Here is a 21,601-nt window from a genome sequence, read left to right on the forward strand (position 1 = left end):
AACCACAGGGGAGTGTTCCTCTCTCCCTCTGGAGACAGAGAAATCACTAGGGATGAGACCAATAAGAAGGTAGGGAAGGGAAAGGAAGGAAGAGTTTGTTTACTTCTCGCCAAGCATTATTTGCTATTGCCAACAACAGCAGTAGAGCTCTTTTTAAGAATGAAGTGGACTTTCTAACTTCAAAACAAAAAAACCAAAAGAGCCAACCCCCTCGCAAACCCCCCAAACAACAACAAAAAGACTGGCCTGAATTCTGAGAGCTTTCTATGAAAAAAGAAAAAGATTATAAGAAAGTAAAAGCATAAAAAAAATGAGACAAGCAACGTCCTTCCTTGTTAGTATCAGGTCCATTCCATTTGACGGAGTTGAGAAACACAGATTAAAGATGAAACACTGAGTTGGTATCCCAAAGCAAATAAACAGCTCTAGGAAGACAGTATTATTCCTGTCTTCGTAATCAATGTAAGTAACAATTACTGTTTCCTATTATGATTCCCTATTTTGCAGAGTGATGACTCACATTTTATCACCCAGCAAACTTGCTATCTATTTTATTCCCCGGGGGCAAATAAAAAAAATCAAAATAAGATAAAACCACCCAGTCTGTGCAAGCGTGCCTGGTGTTGAACCTGGACTGCCCTATTGAGTCAGGAGGAGACGAATGGGATGAAAAAAAAAGCTTAGTAAACATGCTGGGGGTTTGGTGAGCCCTCCTTGAGCGTAGCAATGGAGTTGTGTCTGGAACATGCAGCCCCTTCTCTCAAGGCCTCCCGATGGCCTTCCCAACACAAGCTCTACCCCAGTATCATAAAGAATATTGGTTTTTCAAGTTAAGTTGAAAGAGGGAATTTAATCTTTAAAATAATTCCAGTCAAATCTCACTAGAACAAAATTCTAAGGGACTCTCTTAAAATTCTGTAACATGTACTTGATATTGCTGGAAATAAATGAACTATCATTTATAAGACCTGGATATTTTTTTATGTTAGACTGAGATTTTCATTATAATGGTTATTAAACAGATTTTGAAAAATACATATAATCCTAATAATATGTAAGAGTTAAGAAACTTTTAGAACTTAATTTAGAAATAATTAATATTCACAAAAGATAAAACCTTTGAAGCATAAAGTGAATTGTTTTAGAGCATACAAAAAACCCCAAAGCTTTTTACTCTCCACCTAAGTGGTATTGTACAGCATGGATTTTACATATACTCCAGATTCTACAAAGTATCTCTAGGGTTCTTTAGAGAAAAATATATAAATAGCCTACATGCACCACCCAAACCCTTGTCTGCAATGGCCTTAAACCACACACCACCAATGCTCAGATTCTGGCACTACTGCATTCAACCAAGTGGTCTCACTTTGAGTCTTGAACACCAGTGTAAGTTAAAAATGAAATAAAGTCTTAGAACCTAAATATCCAGGTGTCTCTGGCTTGAATGCTACTTTTCATAAAAATAGCCATGTGTTACCTGTAATTAGAATATATTTGGTAAACTACAAAAATTGCTGCTGAGAGCCACTCCAAACACTGAAGCCCACTGCTGTTCAGCACTCTGTTACTCTCAGACACAAGTGCGGCCAAACCAGTGCCAGCCAGGACGGCCACCACAGCATTGCTCTGCATCCAGAATCGTTCCACCTGTGAAAGGGGCACACAAATAGTATGTCTAGTTGGCTAGTTTATGCAATCAATCAGGTACATATTTTAAAAAATATATTGCATATACCTAGTTGCTTGTGCCTGCTGACATTCAGGTGTTTTTAACTGACTTCCCCAGTCCAATCCCAGGCCACTTTATTTCTCAATTTTCAAACATTCCTCTTTCCCGGTTTGACATGTGCATCTCCCTTACTGGATCCACACACTCATTTCAATACTGTGGCCTTGGTCTTGAACTCCAGCAATACATAGGGTGGAGGAGGTGGAGTAATGCTTTTGCATTACTCCTGATGTTTCCTTCATGTGGAGAAGCTCCACTAGTATAATAGTCCTGGCCTCTTTCTACCCCTCACTTATTTCCTGCTGTAGCAAGTTTGGGAGCTGGGACAGAGCCTGCATAGCCCTCCCTTTTCCCCTCCCTTTCTCTTGGAAGTGAGCTGCCCACAGGAAGCACTTTTCCAGGGGCAGAGTCTGTCCCTGTGGCAAAAGTCGGGTAGGGGTGAGGTGGGAGAGGCCCGCCCTGTGCAGCACTGCCTCTGATGAGTGGGCAAGTCTGTTCATTCTGGGATGCAGTATGAAACCTCTCATTCGCAAATATAAGCCACATTCTCCAATCTCAGTGTTATCAGTAAAGGTGATTCTCCCACTTGTCATGCTGGTTGATCTTGCTTCTCAATCCATTCAGAACTCAGGCGATCAAGTAGGGTATTATTATTAGGCTTCTCAAACACACATACAAAAAGACCACTTGGTTTCAGCTGTCAGAAAAGAGCTATCTATGTTTACAGAGTTTTTATTATAAGGAGAAGAAATACCCTAATCTCAGCAATAGCTAACAGGGCAAACAGATACACGGTTGCTCTTTTGCACAGGCCTGGGAATGGTGAGGTAAGAAATAAGGGAATATATGTTGGCAAACACCCCAATTACAACCCATTGCTATTTTTAAAAGGATTCCAGGAGAAATGCAGTTATACCTATATTTGCAAGCACACACACACAAAATGACTAACTTAAATCTACTTTACATTGGTTTCTCTATTTACTGTTTTAACATTTTGCTTTTCCTTTTTTCTAAAAAGAGGTCGTAGCTGTACTGGCTTAATAATTTAACTTTTGATTTATAAATGTATATATACAATTTTAACTATTTCTGAAATAATTTTCAGAAACTTTAGTTTACAAGATTTATGAAAGACAAGCTTGTACATTCTTCACAAACTTTCTGGTCAAAGGATATATCTAAGTAAAACTTACCACACCCATGAAAAGTGGGTTTGAAATATCTAAATTTGCCCTCCAAGCAAAGAACAATGAATAAATGCAAAACATTCCAGTAAAAAGCCATACTAATGATGGATTCTGTCTGTCCCTACAAATAATAAAAATACGTCCAAAATTAATTATATACATGAATATCAATAACAATATTACATAGCTTTAAATCATAAGAAAAAATATTTGGATCTATAAAACTTTCCATTTTAAACAAGGAACCAAGAAAGATCTCAGTTTTTAGAATCTGAGTTAAAACACATAACTAAAATGTAGTAATAAACTTGAACTACATATAGCAGAAAACTTAACTTGGAACTAAGCAGCAAAGGATATAAAGTTAAAAATCACAGAAGAAATACAAGTTATTAATCTTGTTAAATTTAAGAAGTTATCAAACATGTGCAAAATAAAAATATTTTCATGCTTGAAATAATAAAGATTTAAAAATGGCAAATCTCAACATTTGTATGAATGCAGTAGTATGACAATGTATGTTAGTATAATCTTTCAGAAAAGTTAATTTGATAATATTTATATCAAGAGCCTTAAAACTAATCATAATCATTGACTCAGTTATTTGACATGTAGGCATAAATCTTTACGCAATAACCAGAAATGCAAAGAAGAATTCATAAAAATTATTTAGTACTACTTATAACAGTAGAAAAGTAGAAGTAATCTAAAGACCCTTAAATAGAAGAACATTTAAATTAATTCTCCTGTGGCTATAGGTTAGACTATTATATAGACATTTAAATGATTTTTAATTATTTTTATGGTATGGGAAAATCCTCACAATATAATGTTTAAGTGTTAAGCAAACAAAACTGTGGATGCATGTACAAATATCTATTTACATAAAAATACATACATTCAACGTACTAGATAGTAAATGAATAAAAAAGTTATGGAGTCCATAGATTTTAGGCCTTCTTTTATCATCAGAGGAATTTTAATAATTGCTTTTTCCAAATCAATAATAATAATCAGTTATAGGCACAGAAAGAGATCAAACCTGAAGTTTAGGACATCAAATAACTGACTACTTAGACTGCTAATATACTGCTCAGTTAAGCAATATGTAAAATTTGTCTTAATAGAAGTAGTTAGGAGAGTCATTTATTTGGGGTATAAAATAATACCGGTAATATTCTACAATGACATATTACAAACATTAATTCAGTTCATAAACATTGGAAAAATAGCAGGAAAAGAAATTATACTACTCACTTTCTTGCTAAACATATATTTGCCCAAACTGCGAGGGCTTGGATGTTGAATGAGAGTTCGGTCCTCATACTTGTTACTTGAGAACTGTAAAAAACAACCTAACTTACTGTTGGCAGAAAAAAAATTAGGTTAATTCCAAATAAAATATTCTTTGTAGAATACATCTGATTATGCACTAAACAACTGTAAAGGCTGGGGTCAGATTTCAAAATTATTTTTTCTTCTTTTAAATTTGGGAGAAAAAGTACCATAGAAAGAGGTATAGCTCTAAGATGTTTTCCAATTGTAACATTTGGTTACCAAATTTTATAATTTGGGATAAGATCAGAACAAATAATTCTTCTGTATTTTTTTTTTTTCTTTTGGAGACACAGTCTTGCTCTGTTACCTGGGCTAGAATGTGGTGGTGTCATCACAGCTCACTGCAACCTCAAACTCCTGGGCTCAAGTGATCCTCCTGCCTCAGCCTCCTGAGTAGCTGGGACTACTGGTGCATGCCACCATACCCAGCTAAATTTTCTATTTTTTTGTAGAGATGGGCTCTCACTCTTGCTCAGGCTGGTCTCAAACTCCTGGCTTCAAGCAATTCTACCACCTTGGCCTCCCAAAGTACTAGGATTACAGGCATGAGCCACCTTGCCTGGCCTCTTCTGTATTTTTGATATAGGTATACTGTACAGCATATCCCTGATAGGTTTGATAAGAAGTTGTTTGAAATGAGTTTTTTAACTTTCTTCTGTTGGCAGTGTAGACATGGCCTCCAGTGATTTAGCAAATGAAAATAAAATTCCAATAGTTTTCTGGACATCCAATCATGAAGGAAACAAAGGCCAATAGAGGTGATCTCCAACCATTCTTTTTTTGCGTTATCTTCTTTAAAAGGCTTCCTGTTTTCTATATTATTTGGTTTGAAAAACATTTAAGCAATCTCAGAGAAATGTATTCTTTTTTTCCCTACAATTAAACTAAATTCTTCCATTAACTAATAAGCCTTTTCAGGGGTTATCTGAGTTCTAAAATAGCTTCTGCTCTAACAGTCTCTGATTTAAAAAAAAAAAAACAATTCTATACACCATCTCAAAGAACTTTCTTCTCCCTACTGGCAATTTTACTGGAGAAAATGTGATGCCCTAATTATAGAAACCATACAATGTGTATTTTACTAATGGAGACTCATCTACTATGAACAGATATCCTTACTTATTTTCAAATACACTTGAAAAATTGATTCCAGCATGAGGCCCATTTCAAACCATTCTTCAAAAGGAATGAAGTCAGTCTCAAAATTAATTCTTCAAGATCTGTTGCTTAAATGTAAGCTCCAAAAGATGGTCACTGCCTAAGGTTAGATTCAATAATTTCCTTGTACAGGATTGCAATTTAGAGATATGCATGGGGAAAGAATTTAATTTGCTTGACTGGAAAAGGGTAGATGATTAGGTTCCATCATTTTGAAGGATTTTCTCGTAAGTTAATTATGAGTTGCCTTTTTCAACACTCCTGTCCACCTGAAACAATTAAAGACTAGAAATTCTCACTTGGAGGATTACGCCTCCATTCTACATGATGATTTGGTTTGAACAAATAGCGAGGGTGTGAGTGGTCATCACTTTTGTCAAGCCTTTTTTTTCTGGGTAGATGACCTGCTATTATTTTAATGTAAAAGAAGCCTTTAAGTCTCACTTTTATGTGCAACTAATAAAAGTTAAATGTGTGGATTACTCTTGAGAGTTCTTTGGCGTTTGTGTGGGATTTGTTAAGGTAATGTATTTGTTAATGTTATAACAACGCCTGGAAGGTAGGTAGAAAACAGCAGGCAGTGAGTCTTTCTGCACTGAGTAAAGCAGAATAAAATGAAAGTTCAGAGACATTGAAAAGACTGTCTTCATCTTTAAAAGGAAACTAAGCTTCTTGCTACCTTCCCCCCAACAAAAAAGAAAAAGGAGCCACAAAAGTCTCATACATAAAAATAATTATTTAAAATCAATTGTGAGAACCATCAAAAATTTATATAAAAATAATTGATGGCAGGGAAATATTTTCAAGATATAATGTAAAGTGAAAAGCAGCAGGCTAATAAAACAATATGTATATTATGAACCTATTTTTTAAAACAAAAATACAAAAAAAGTGGAAAGATATAGACAAAAATGTTAACAGATTAATAATTGTGATTATCTGTACGTGTTAGAATTATAGGTAATTTTAATGTTCTTATTTTTACTTACCTGTATTTTCTAAATTTTCTCTAAAGGTTACGTATTTCTTTTTGGAATAGGAAAAAAAAAACTTGTTTAAAAGAAAGGAAGAAAGGATGGATGGAAGGAAGCAAACCAGTAAATAAACAAGAAAGAAATTGTAAGAACCCATGAACTGTCTCATATATAAAGTTGAAATATTCTCCCCATAATTTCTCAAAATAGCCCCAAGAGTTACAAATTAGTAATTACTTAAGAGATCCCTTTAGTGTTATAGACACCTATTTTCTTCCAAAATTTTATATTGAGAATATTATAATTAGTACAGATATTTTTCAAGTCAGTATGAATATTTTTCAAGTTGTCTTAATCTCTGAAGGTTTTAAAGCAAATATTAATTCATTTTTCAAAGAACACTATTGGATAATATAGATCAAAATATATTTGCTTTAAGCTGGCTCTAATAAGGTTGGATGTTAAAAAGACGTAAGTCAAAAATAGAGCTTGGACACGGACAGCCTAAAGGAAGTCACAGGAGACATTAAATACATTAAGCTCTGAAGAATTAAAAACCAAAATAACAAGAAAATAATTGTTCAAATTGTGCTAAATACAATGTTACAAAATGCCTCCAAAAGAAAGACAATACAAAAACCAGAACAAGAACAAATTATTTATAAAGCAACACTATATTAGGTAATTTTGTATCTAATTGAAAGTTGAAACATTATAGTTTTATAAATGCTCAATGTAGTCTCCTAATGTTCTCATTCACTGTTGTATTTTTTTTCTTTTTTAATTTTTTATCTTATTTCTTTACTTCTTTTTTATTTTTATTTTTTTGTATAGAGACAGGGTCTCTTGCTCAGGCTGGTCTTGAACTTCTAAGTTCAAGGGAGCCTCCCACTTCGGTCTCCCAGAGTGCTAGGATTACAGGTGTGAGCCACCACACCCAGCCATTCACTGTTATATTTATTGCTCATGTTAAGCTTTATTTTATTAAAGGAAAAGCTAGAATATTTGACGGTACGGTTGGCTCTCTGTATCCACGGGTTCTGCCTCCATGGAGTAAACCAACCTTGGATCAGAAATACTCAGAAAAAAAACTGCATCTGTACGAAACATATACAGACTTTTTTTCCTGTCACTATTACCCAAACAATATAGTATAACAACTATTTACACAGCATTTACATTGTATTAGGTATTATAAGTAATCTAGAGATAATTTAAAGTATACAGGAGGGATGTGTGTAGGTTATATGTAAATATTAGCTCATTTTATATCAGAGATTTGAGCATCTGCAGATTTTGGTATCCTCAGGAGGTCCTGGAACCAATCCCCCACAAATACCGAGGGACAACTGTATATACAAACAATTGTTAACTGTAGAGGTGAAAACTACTTCTCAGACATGCTTCATGAAGAGATGAACTCAGAAATCCCTAAAATTTTTTAAAGGAACTAATAGAGAATTCATTTAAAAATAGTTTAAATATTTCATACTCACAGCAACATTTTAGACATACTGGATCCTATTTCAGATTTGGCCTCAACAAAAAAGAGAAAAGTTTATTTGCACAAGTATTAAACTGAAGCTTTATTAGCCTACTGTATTTTAACAATCTTGATTTAAAAAAATGTAGATTTTAAATATACAATGCAACAACTCTCTTCATTCAAAGTCTTTACTTCAGAGCCTTATTGAATTTTTAAAAAGAAGTCATTGTAAACTAACTTGGACATACTTTAGGAAGAATTTTAGAAATAATAGTTGGTTAAAAATCAGTTAAACTATTCCAGTAGGAATAATTAACACATTAATGAATTAATAGTCCTTTTACATTTCTGTTATAGACTCTCTTTAAGCTTTTTGGGGGCACTTTGATATAAAGTTCACTACAACCTGATAGTCTATAATTTCATAATTCTCCATTATTTATACAAATTTCAAATCAGAAATGGCCCTCAGACAATATTTTTATGAAATAACCAATATAAGTAAAACAGAATATGAATTTAAAGTATCAAACTCTCTAAGTCAAAATAATTAATAATTATCCTTTTATTAATCTATTTTATTATGAAATAACACCTATCTGTAAAAAATATAAATGGTATATATTTAAGGGATAAAAGAGTTTTAAAAAATTTACAGGCCCACCATTCATTTAAAAAAATAAAACCTCATTAATACCATTTTACCAAGCCCTCACAGGCCTCTTCTTCCTTATCCCCCAGTGGCAACTACTACCTTGAATTTGGTGTTAATTATTCCCATTTTTATAAATATATTGTTTTTCTACTTTTGTATGTATCCTTGAACAATAGATTGCTTAGTTTTTGCATGGTTTAGAATTCTGTATAAATGGTATCATATACCATGTACTCTTCTGAGACCTGCCTTCTTAAGTAGAACACAAAAAGCACAAACGATGAAAGAAAAACTTGATACAACATCTATAATAAAATAAAAAATCTTCTGTTTATCCTTTCAGTTTTCAGATGACCTTTAATGCAACTACATTTAATATATATCTTAGAGAAAGCAAGGCCTTTTGAATTTCTTTAGAGCACACTGTTTCCATTAGTGAACTCAAATGTTATGAAGCATTCACAGATGTCTAAAACTAAATACTAACATGAACACTGTTCATCAAATATATATACATATATATAAAGTGGTTTGGTTAAGGTAAATTTAAAAATTTGAGGTTTTATTCCTCTTTAATATTTTCCAAATATTTTTCTTCACAACTTAAGTGCCCACAGTGATACTCAGTGCTAACAAGACTGAAAGGCTTCAACTGCAGGTAGCAGACTCTTTTTAATGCTTGCTATCCTGAAAAGTATATTAAGGATATACAACAGTATGCTGTCAAGTCAAGGGATTCCAATTATTTTCTATTATGTCAAAGGCCACATTTCAAGAGAGAAAGTCAGTTGCATAAATAACTGAAATGAAAATTCCCTCCATTGTCATTGACAAATACTAATTGTTTTTGTTTTTGTTTTCCAATCAAGGCCCAGGCAGAGCACTGAAGTTTTGCCACTTATTTCCTAAGAAAGGCTTTAAATATAAATTTACCAGGCTGAATGTTCCATATTCTTCCCTGAGAAAATGCGTCAAAAATCCTAGCAATGTTGTTTGGTCTCCCCAGGTCCAGCGGGCTTGGTTGAGGTAGGATGAGATGGGAAGGTAGACATAAGGCAGCAAACCAGCAGAGAAGTACAGACTCAACCTCAGCAGAAAGCCCAGCGAGAGTTCCTGCAGCAGAGCACATTGGGTTGTAGAACAGTGTTTATTTTAGTCTATTCATCCTGAACTTCAAGAATACATCAAGGAAAACATCAAATGTGTTTACTCAGAGCTGATCTCTCAATTTATATTAAGTCACCACAGAATACTATGTTAAACCTTCTGATTACTGTGGATTACTAGAAAATTGCATCCGCCTGAACTCCTTTGCATGGCAGGTGAAATCTGAGTGAAGCAAATAATATTAGCAAAGACTCACGAGTATCATGTTTATTACATCTCTTACATTTAAAACCATGTCATGACATGCAGCATTGCACAGCTGAGATATTCCAGTAGGAAGTGATTAAGTGTTGTTTGGCTGATTTTGAATACGCCCAAAATACTATTCTAACACCAATTCACTTCATCATAATCATCAGGATGTTACTTTATTATGATTATACATTGACAATATAAGTCTTTCAACAAGAGTTCTGGACATTTCATGGACATGTTTGGTACAAAGGAAGCAAATGAAGCTAGCTTTTACATAACGTGTAAGCTCATCCAAATGCTTTTTTCCCTCAATTTACATACAGGACAGAGTACTAAAGGAAATTTGTTGTTATATGGAACAACGTTGCCTCATATACCTTATTTGGGGGAATATATTTCTCATTTGTACACTTCTAAAAGAGGACAACATGGACAAAGTTTTATAAAGATGAAGTCCAAAAGAGTATGAATTCTGGTCTATTGAACCAATTCTAGTATTTGAACCAAGATTCAAATACCGATTGCTTTAGTAACTGGGAAAGGCATCTCTTACAAATATCGTATTTGCAGATTGCCAGTTTTTCCTTTACAGGAAAGAGAAATCCATATGTGAGGATGAATATAAGAAGCAAGGTTTGCATTCACCAGAAGTAGAACAAGCAGTTGATTTATATTAGCATTTTCAAATAAACATCTTAATTGGAAATGAAGTGTTTTATTATAGTGCTGATTTCATTTGAGATTTCTATAGCAGTAATGAGATGCATAAAAAATGATGGCATGAAAAGAGTGTAAGAAATAACTAATCTAACAATATGCCTTTGCTATTCTTGCAAGTGGTTTTAAAGAAAGTAAATGCTTATTTTGGCAGCTCCTGCATACTATAAAGTTGAATTTAGATGCAGTTGCTGCAGAATTTTCCTTTTGTGTGAGAAATAAACAGGGAGACAGCTATTACTCAGAGTTGGGAGTGGTTCTTAGTCCTAGCTGCACATTAGAATCACCTGGGGCAGCTTTTTAAAAACAGTGATGTCTGAGCCTCACCCCAGATCAATTACATAAGAATTATTTTGGGGTGGACTCACTTCCCCAAATAATCCCACACACATATACATATATACTTGCTATATGGGTGTGTACATGTGTATGTACAAATGTGTACATACACGCACAAACACACAGTTTTTTAATGCTTCCCAGGTAATTTAAGTGCACAGGCAGGGCTGAAACCAACTGATTCAGTATTTCCTGCTCTGCCTCAAATCATACCTAACACCTCAAACCCAACCATCCTGCCACTTCACTGGTAGACCTTATTTTCTAGCCTCTGCTATTTAAATAATGGAAATGAAGGGTCTGTTGAAGATCCACAGTTCTCAAAATTTCATCATTCATTGGTAGCTCACCTCAGCACAGGGCAAACAAGCCCCTTAGTCCAGGCTCCCAAAGTGTCAACTGCATGCTTTATAGAAAGTGCATGGCTTTCCTTTCACTCAACGAACATGAAATATATGCTTTTTAGGTCCTTTCCAGAGAATGCACCTCTCTGATGTCTGTTCAGGTGAGAAGCCTGGCTAAGACGACTGGTACTGGAGTGGGACATGCTGTCCAGCTACCCCCATCAGTGCGTCCATTGATTCACAAGAAAAATATTTGGGCCTCCTCAGCGTTGTATTCCACAGAAAAGTTTCACTGAGTTATATATATTTCAAATCTCCATTTTAAAATCAAGGGTTTATATAATAAAAGACCATATAAAGAACTTTCTGTATACTCTCTAAAACCAGTGTTAATGACACTTCTTGTTTTATATCCCTTACATAAGGACTTACATGACTGACTTCACAGAATTTAGTTCCAAGGAAAAGTTGCTCTTTCCAGTCCACTGTTACGTTTCCCTTTTTTATCTACTTTTTAATCACATAATACGAATTTTATAATCTCTATGTTATCCTTTTTGCTTTGCTGTTAAGAAGCTCAGAACCAAAATGTGTTCAAGTATAGTAAATATAGTTATCTAAAAGCTTTGGTATAATTATGACCTTATTTCTATATAGTAATTTTATTTGCTTTATATGTTTTTCTATTATAATTTAATTATAGCTGGGTATAATTAGCAAATAATAAAATGACAAATAAAGCTGAGTTTGTTCACAAACAAACAATAAATAAAGTAAAATGACTCCAGCACTGGCTTTGTATACAGACTATTTTAACCTCTGGGTACCTGTATCTCCCAATGCCTAATGAAATAATTTTCCTATGCTGCCTTTTACTGCCATTTTAATTAACAATCATGTTTTCTTTTAGAGAAAGAAGAAATAAATCATTTTTGATTCTAGGGAGATAGGTTCTGAGAAAATAGGAATGCTATTTATCAGAGAGTTTATTATGTAGCTCATGATAGCAGCAGGGATGTTGGCTGTTGTGTTGAGAGCTAAGTCTCCAGCCCCTGGAGCAGGCCTATGGCACAAAGCAGGGACTCAACAAAGAGCTGAATGAATGAAGTGTTACTAGTACACCACTCTGTGTCTTAGAATATAGACTAAAACAATTAAGGAAATTTCATGTTGTTGCTTTAAGTTCTTTCAGCCTATTTTCATCAAGGTGCTGTTCAGAATCATGAAATTATGAAACAGGCCAGATGCCACTGCAATCAATACTGCATAATTTTTGTAAATCCTATTTTTTTCAGTCAATATTGGTAGGGCCCAAGGTTATTTATGCTTTACATGAAACCCAAGAAAAATTAAACTTTCGTGTTTCTGATACCAATGTCACATAAGATCTAAGTAAAATATTATAAATTTTAATTTTTACAAAATTCACAATCCTACCTTCTCTTTTAAAAGTTGAAAGAGAATCCAAGGTATTATGCACAAAATATAGAGTACTATTGTGTGCTGATTACATAAGCTAAGGCCACAGCAGAAAGCACCAATTTTAGCTATCTGAAAATAAATAAAAGAAAAAAAAAATCTAAGTTAAAAATTCACCAACACTCTAAGTAAGCACAAAGACAAAAAGCCATTTTTTTATATTAAAATCAAGCATTTGTATTATAGGTCAGGTTAAAATCAACCCCTCAGATGCAAGCGATTGTACTTTTAACCGTCATTAGTATTTATCACCATTATTTTTGTTCATATTTTCCACATCAAGTAATCGCAGTTTGAACTTAAATAATTGTCTTCAAACTGACTTTTAGAAAGTCCTGTATGATGACTAGATAAGTTCTAACAATAATAGGGTATTGCATAATTCTTATTCAAGTAAAATCTATAACTGAAGTTCAGTAATTGTTTTATTTTTCTCTTATTAAATAAATGAAATATAGCCCCTTATATCTAACTAGAAACCTGGTTATCTCAGGGTGGTGTTCTGATTTTTTTAACATGTGTTAGTTTCATAATTGACAAAGATTCCCTCTTTGATCAAACTCTAGACAAGTTCCTCTGAACTGTCTTCTCAACTAGGCCCTGACTTTTGGGCTTCCATGTTTATCTCCGCATTGTCCAGTTTTAGCAAGAGTCCTACTAAGTCAGTTTTGCCAGAACCTTCCACCCTCAACATGTGATCACACTCGATCTCTGATCAGGTTGCTCTTCCTCCACCATTCCCTAGGTGTCGTCTGATCACCCTGGTCCACCTTCAGCAAGGATCCAGTTAAGTTGGTTTACCCAGAATTTCCCTTTACCCCTGATGTTTCCTCTCAGTAATTTCCTGTCCACTGACCCACACCCTGATCCTCGGCTATAAATTCCCACTTTTCCTTATTATATTTGAAGCTGATCCTAACCTCTCTCCCCTAGTACAAAACCCCACTGCAGTAGCCCCTATACCTGAAGCTGAATCAAGTCTGCCTTACCATTCTTTAACAAGTGTATTGAACCATTTTTCTTTAACATAAACAGAAAGTTTTTAAGCAAAAAAAAAAAACAACAAAAAACCTCTAATAGCATCACAGATCTATTTACTGGAATCACAGATAAACCATGATGTTCTTTTGTTTCTATTCTTTAATGTCACAAGGCTGTCTATACTAAGATGTTTTAGCATCTTTCAGTGTATAGACTGTAAGCTCTTAGAAGATAGGGTTCTTTCACATTTCAAATTATTCTGAAAATAGTGTCTGCTTTAAAATTCCCTGTAATCTCTTCTGAACTACTTCGCTTCTACATTTGATCCTCTTCTTTTAGTTACAAAAATTACAAATCTGACATTTTTTTTTGGCAACTAGAGAGTGAGTCAGTATATCATAATTTAAGGGGGTCAGTCTAGAGTTTGGCACCTTATGGTGACACACACACAACAAAAGCCTGTCTTTCCCACAGGACACAAAGGAATTTCACAATCCCCTTAATCGCCAAAAAACTTCTGAACTCTGAGGGCAAAAAAAGTTTTTATGTTTCATAAGGGCTATCACAGTTCCATCCCCGATAAAAAACCTGAGAACATTTTCTCTCGCAACATGCCTAGATTACCTTGACAGTAATCAGCATAGACAAACAGTATTTAAACCAAAGTTAAAAAGAAATATAGCATCTGTCTAAAAATTAAAATAAATAAATGATTTCACTTTGATCAAAATAGGTTACCTTTGATCTCTCCTTTGCAGATGCCGCCTCCTCAAAACGTACAGTAAGAGCCATGAGCAGCCCCACAAACAGATTGTTTAAGCTAAAAACCTCTGCTGCAATGGACCACTGCCATGTTAGACGAGAAAATGAAAACACCCCCGCAGCAAGGATTCCTCCAGCATATGAGCCAGAAAGCCTGCAAACACAGATAACATGAAATCTTCTTTCCCAACAAAAAGAACTAACTTTATTTTCCGTTTTATAAACTGTACCAGCAGAAATTATGACAGTCACCCAGCACTATCCCAACACATTATATGGCTAATACATTACTTCGTGTAATGATTTCTTTCAACAGATTTTAATTAGGAAGTTCCTATGTTAACCTATTAACAAACAAATAAACAGACCTATGGATGGAAGGAGGGCTAGTCTTCAGATGTAACTGCTAGGATTCAAGCCAGTTCAGAAAACCTGAAGAGACAGTAGCGAGAGATAACAAACCTACGTCATTCTCTTGCTATATCTACAAAGAAGGATGGTCTGAATAAGACCTAGATATGTTTAATTGTAACAATTAGTTAAATGGCAAAATATTTCTTCAGGAAAACACACTCTCACTTCAGGGGGAATGTGTGGATCTGGGGACCTTCTACCCTTATCTCTCAAAGTATGGCAAAGAATGTCTTTGTCACATACTTGGTGATTTTAAGTTCTTGTTCAGCAAAGTTCTTAGTTTGTAATGGTTTTTTTTAGACAAAGTTGAAGTTAAAAATAATAGCTTTTTTTAAATGAGGGAGATGGGAATGTGAAGTTCAATAACACCAAAAGAATCAAATGCTACATTTGGAAACAAATTTCTCACCGCCAAATGCCAACAAGAACTATATATTTTAAATCAATCAGGAATCTGAATCTCAATTCAGAGATCTGATTTGAGATTGGTAGTGTGGTTGAATATACTAGAGCATATCAAACCAAAACAACTTTCCATGTCACTATAAAGCTAAAACTATGAAAATTAAAGCTATTACCAAATACCTATTTCTAACAGAAAATACGGCAAGCAGTACTATGTCTAATAATTATGACCTTCTACAGCCCCAAGTCATTGGTTTTCAATTATATTATTTTGTATAAAAAGTTATGGAGTATTTCTATGGCCTTTAATCAACCATTATAAGAAAAAACAGTTAAACAAAAATTTCGATATCATCAAACCTGTTTTTTCTTTGAGTTTCTATTTGCAATTTATTTCAGTTTTCTTTCCCTTATAAAAATCAGCAATTTCCTATTTCTCTTAGAGTTTCCCATTCTCCCAGTAATCCTGATATAAAACACTAACATCATTTCTTCCTTGCAAATTCCTTTCCTAACTATTCAATCCTTTTGATTTGTATTCCTACTGCCTTAGACCCAATTATTTTAATAGTTTTCTAACTTGTCTTCTGTTTTTCAATCTATTCTGCAATATTACATCATATCAAATTTCCTAAAACATACTCTTAATGACTATACAGGCCCAAAACATAAGGACTCTTCAATGCCTATAGGATAAAGTCTACATCAGTCAGCCTAGAATACAGACTTCCAATAAACTGGATCCTACCCACCCACTAATTGCCAACATTATTATCTCCACCAAATAGTCATGCTCCTCAAAATTCCCTAATGAGACATGCCGATTCCTAGCACTCTACCTTTCCTCATTCTGTACCCATGAGTTGAATATTCTCCCTGCTCCTATTTATTAAAATCCTACTTCTTTCTCAAATTTCTCCTCAATTCCTAGGTTTCTAGCTCATATCCATATACCTACAGCATTTATTTGCCTCTACCAATTATTTTGACATTGTTTTTAAAATGTGAATTGGAATTAAACTTCATTTATATTAGAAGCATCTACCCCTAAGTACACAAAGGAAACTTAGTGAATAAGAGAACAACTAAAGTATTTCTAATGTTTTTAAAGGAACTTCTATGTCTTATCTGTCAATATTATTTTGGAAAGTCAGCATAAGATACAAGATTCCTTCCTCTACTTACAACATAAATTAGCATCTTGGAGAAATGGCTTATTCCAGAGCTAGGGTAGCTGGGGTGGCTAAAGCACAAAATTAGTCTGAAACATCTTGTCCCAGAAAGTAAAGAAATGCTCAAAGGATGATGGGGACATGACAGAAAGACATGGAAGCCAGCAGAAAGGGGCTCCCACTGGCCAAATTGGGGATAACTTGAGTATCAAAATAATTATCATAATAGCTTGTACCTCACTGAATAAATAAAAGTCCATGAATCTACAGTGATATAAACAGGGGAGAAGGAATGCATTTGCCTTTCCATAGAAAGACAGCTAGTAATTGCAGAAGAAATGATGCAATTATAATAATCAATGAATACCAAAACTAGAGGGTAAAAATTTTGGAGAAACAGAATGTGTACATAGTCTCGAGGTATCTCCCTATACACAGATTAATTACAAAGGGAAAAATGGTAACTTTACAGTGGTGGGAACTGGCAGACATAATCTTAGCCACGTGACCAAAGTTACCAGCACCAGTAAGGGGACAAACCAACACCATGTGCTTCCCGGTCTATTCCAGCGAAAAGAATACAGCATAATTTCTGTGGTGTTCCTGCTGGAAATGTTACCTGAAGCTAAGCAGAAGAAAGTCCTGCTATAAATAAATCCTCTGTAAGAGAACTCAAGATTTACTAATCTACAATGATTTTTAACACGTTATTACACTCAGGAAGACATCCTAAAGTGTCTGAACTGCTGACATTAACTATTGGAATTATCAACTATGTTAACTGCTTTTTCAAATATTTCATAAGGTTTTAAAAATTGAAGACTAATGTAAAATTATTGACTTCAGTGATAAAATATATCCAGTCACTTTAGATTATTAAACATAGGTACATTTGCATTTTATTGAAGACTAATCCCACATCAGCAAGGTCTACAATCTGAATTCTCTCTCCCCATCTCCCCACAAGGTCAGGATGGTTTTGCTATGAATAATCCATATACTCTTTTACTGATTTTCCTTGGTATCAGAGAAATAATTTGTGAGACTGCTGAGTAAAATTATAGAAGATAAGGTGGCTGATGATAAAACCATTAATGGCAATCAAATCTATAACCTCGACCTTTTTAGCATTAAATGAACTTGCTCAGAAATCAAACTAAGTCTATAGCAATTTGCATTGTACTCCTAATGTAAATTGCACACACAAGAGTAGTGGATCTTTTAATTTGTTTGTTTCCCAACAGCAGTGTTTAAAGACCTGATTTCTCCTAGTGAGCACCTGTCATCTGGCTTTTTAATTCTAGCCACCCTAGTGGGTATGAAGTGGTATCTCATTAAGGTTTTCATTTGCATGTTCCTAATGGCTAATGATGCTGAGCATCTTTTTCTATGTTTATTGGCCATTGGTATAACTTCCTTGGAGAAATGTTATTTAGATCCTTTGCCCATTTCTTAAATTGGATTATTTGTCTTTTTATTATTGAATTGTAAAGTTCTCTCCAACTTCTTTTTAATATGTTTCTTTTCTGCTAACCACTGCCAGAGTCAACTGCTTGCAACCAAGCACCCTGACTGAAATACACTGTCTTCCCCCTTTCATATAATTTCTATTACATTTTCAAGGGAAACAGTGTGAGGAAATTCTGAAGATGAAAGGTGATGTTCTCTTAGCCTTGTGGAAAACAGAAGAGAGGGAGCATGCCTCTAAGAGCAGAAAGTTATGTGTAAACCCATACTTAGGACATGCAGAATAATGGGAAGCGTTTTGGAGGCCCCATCACTTTACCATTCATGTTTTTCATAGAAGAATCTATGTAGGCTAAGCCCATATGAATTTCTTTCATTTCAACAGTATTTTCTAAGTCAAACTCTGAAATCTCCTTAAAATGCACATATTTCAACACACTGCCTTCATAAGTTTGCTTTATGCTAAGATTCAGAATCAGTCAACAACTACTGGCTGTGTAACATATAAAAACGAGTGGATTAAGAAAAGTAGAGATAATTTGAAACATCTGTTGTAGAAAAACTCTGCAAAGTTTTTCTACACACAAGAGATAAACACAAGGCTTTGTGGGTAGCAATAAATGCTCAGCTGAGGTTGAAGACTACAGAGGCTGCAGAGATGGAGAGGCCGCATCAGTCTGCACCGCCATGCAAAGGTTTGCAGCAGCCTGCGGCAGGCCAGGAGAAGACAGATAGAGCCAGCCTTAAGGTCTTTACCAGGTGAGAGGGACAGAAGGACAAGAGGACAGAAGGACAAGAGGGAAAGTTTTAAAGTAATGGGCCATGGAGCCTAGACTAGATAGAGAAGGAAGTGAAGCCAGAAGGGGCTGATGGAGGAGGTAAGGAGGATGAGCAAAGGGTTGTAGTCTCAATTACATGGAGGATAGCATGAGGCATCAAGGAAATGAGTGAAATAAAAGCTGAAGTCATGCCAGGGAGTGAACAGTGGGTTGGGGAAGGGAACATTAAATTGTGAGAGGATGGAACAGGCCAGTTAAGCAAGATTGAACTCTATTGTTAAAAGCAGCCCATGACAGAAGAGAGTTTAATAAAGCTGTTCTCAAAATCGTAAGACTTTCATTAAAACTAAGGATTTGTCCTAAAAGCCAAGCAGTGGTTGGTACCCCATGCATGAATAAGTCTGCAGGCTGAGTGCAATGTAGGAATACAGGTGTGTGGCCCAGTGCCACAGCTTCTCAGGCACACACACTAACAAGGAGATGTGAGCCCCCACATCAGGACACAGCAAGCTGAGTCTGTGATTTGTGCTGACACGTCAAAGGCTGATGTCAGCAGTGGTAAGAATGATGATTTTTCTGAAAACTCTGGAGGGCTTCAATTCATTCACTGATTCTGTAGGAAGGCAGTTTCATTATATTGCTCAAGTCATGTTTCCTGCACATTATCTGAGGATGCTTCATTTCACCTTACGGAGACAGAGATACGTGACAACAAAGCAAGCTGACACCAAGGATGATTTCACGAAGGCAAGTTTCAGGGTCAGGACTTGGCTCAGTATCTCGCACTGTCCACACCTGCAGCCTCTACCCTCTGCTCTCTAGCACTCTACTGAAGTTGCTCTCACTGAGGCCCCCGGTGAAAATAGGCTCTCTGGACCTCTCTGCTGTGTTGATCTACTGAGTTGACGCATGGGACCCCATATCCCCCTGGTTTCCTTATGTGGCTCTGGATCTTCCTTCTGTGTTTTCTCTGAAAGTCTCCTATTTTTCCATTAACTCCTTTAAAGCTAGTTATTTCCTAAGATTTCATTTTCTTCATTCTCAGGCAATTGCTCTTCTCACTCTCCATACTCTGCCTGGGTGGCTCTGTCCATTACCTTGAGTTCAACTGCCAACTACAAACTGAAAACACCAAATCTGTCCCCAGCACTGCCCTCTCCCTTACTTTCAGACTTACATATCTCCAACCGACTGCGGGACACCCCTGTGCCACTCCAACTCTGGAGGTCCCCTAGAACCTCAAGGTCAACATATGCAAAACTAATTTCACATCCTCTTTCCTAAAAATGAAATACAGGATTCCTGCTCTTATATTCTCTATCTTAGTGATTTTCATTATCTACCTAGTTATCTAAGAGACCTGGGAGTCATTATCAAAGCCTTCTCTCTCTTTCTCCCTGTCCAACATAGCACATCCTGCCAATTTTACTTCATAATTATTTTTTATCCTCTTCTCTCTGTTCATTCCACCACTGCCCTCTCTCAGCTATTATCACCACCTCAGGCTTAAGGCAATCCAACAGCATCATAAGCTCCCATCCTATGCCTACCATTGCCACCACAGCAAGGGATCCGAAACTTATCTGATCTCACGCTTTTCTGCATTCAACCCTTCAATGGCTCCCTTTTAAACATAAACCATAATATAAGCTACTACTCATGACAGTCAAGACCTTTCATGATCTGTTCTCAGCCCACCTGTAGCTTCATTTCTTAACACAACTCATCTCAAACTTTGTTTCAGAAACACAAAATGACTTGTAAGTCCCGGTACTTACAAGCTGTTTCTTCACCTCTGGGTTTCTTTGCAAAGGAGGTTCTCTATACAGGCTGCATATCCCTTATCTAAAATGCTTGGAACCAAAAGTGTTTTGGATTTGGATTTTTTTTCAGATTTTGGAATATTTGCAGAATACATACCAGTTGAGCTTCCCTAATCCAAAAATCTGAAATCCAATATGCTCCAGTGAGCATTTCCTTTGGGTGTCATGTCAGCACTCAAAGTTTTGTATTTGGGAGCATTTTGGATGTTGGATTTTTAGATTAGGGATGCTCAACCTACATCTGTAACGCTGTTTTGCCTTCACTTGGCTAACTCCCACATATTGTGTACAACTCACTATAGGCATCACCTTTTCCAAGAAGTTTTCCCTAAAGTACCTTTGCTAAGACTAGGGTAGCTGCCCCTTCTCTAGGTTCTCATTAAACTAAATGCATTGAACGGGTACTCAATGGACAGGTTTTTCTATATTTCTTTAAAAAAAATTGACACTGAGGAATATGAATTTTTAACTGTAACCTAATCAAAATCAGATTTCAAGAACTTAAAATCCTCCATACGAAGCCAAAAGAATTATTTTTGGATTATTGATACCACTGGATAACATGTTAGCATATTGGTGTATTTTTAAAATTAAAAGTATATCTCGGCTGGGCACAGTGGCTCATGCCTGTAATCCTAGCACTCTGGGAGGCCGAGGCGGGTGGATTGCTCAAGGTCAGGGGTTCAAGGCCAGCCTGAGCAAGATTGAGACCCTGTCTCTACTAAAAATAGAAAGAAATGATTTGGACAGCTAAAAATATATATAGAAAAAAAAATTAGCCGGGCATGGTGGCGCATGCCTGTAGTCCCAGCTACTCTGGAGGCTGAAACAGAAGGATTGCTTGAGCCCAGGAGTTTGAGGTTGCTGTGAGCTAGGCTGATACCATGGCACTCTAGCCAGGGCAACAGAGTGAGATTCTGTCTCAAAAAAAAAAAAAAAAAAAGTATATCTCACTTTATATATACGTGTGTGTGTGTGTGTGTGTCCCTAGAAAAGCTATTTGACTTTTTGAAAATTAGTTTTC

The 21,601-nt window shown here is 35.5% G+C and overlaps 1 protein-coding gene across 5 annotated transcripts in view; it reads right to left on the minus strand.

Annotated features, from left to right (window-relative positions):
- The window catches only part of TMEM260 (transmembrane protein 260), a 54,696-nt gene that overhangs the window by 16,516 nt on the left and 16,579 nt on the right, over positions 1-21,601 (minus strand). For 4 of the 5 annotated variants that reach the window (XR_006738743.1, XM_045566618.1, XM_045566621.1 and 1 more), the window contains exons 4-10: positions 14,494-14,671; positions 12,733-12,846; positions 9,467-9,646; positions 7,889-7,929; positions 4,180-4,263; positions 2,929-3,043; positions 1,481-1,650 (exon numbers count right to left, since the gene is read on the minus strand). Coding sequence is in view for 4 of the 5 variants with exons in the window: in XM_045566618.1 (XP_045422574.1) it covers positions 1,481-1,650; positions 2,929-3,043; positions 4,180-4,263; positions 7,889-7,929; positions 9,467-9,646; positions 12,733-12,846; positions 14,494-14,671 (882 nt within the window). In the remaining variant the exon portion in view is untranslated. Of the gene's footprint in view, positions 1-1,480; positions 1,651-2,928; positions 3,044-4,179; positions 4,286-7,888; positions 7,930-9,466; positions 9,647-12,732; positions 12,847-14,493; positions 14,672-21,601 lie in introns of all 5 variants that reach the window. The other variant, XM_045566619.1, reaches the window with a different exon arrangement.

Source organism: Lemur catta, chromosome 1 (genome assembly GCF_020740605.2).
Source record: "Lemur catta isolate mLemCat1 chromosome 1, mLemCat1.pri, whole genome shotgun sequence".
In the NCBI taxonomy this organism is placed as follows: Eukaryota; Metazoa; Chordata; class Mammalia; order Primates; family Lemuridae; genus Lemur; species Lemur catta.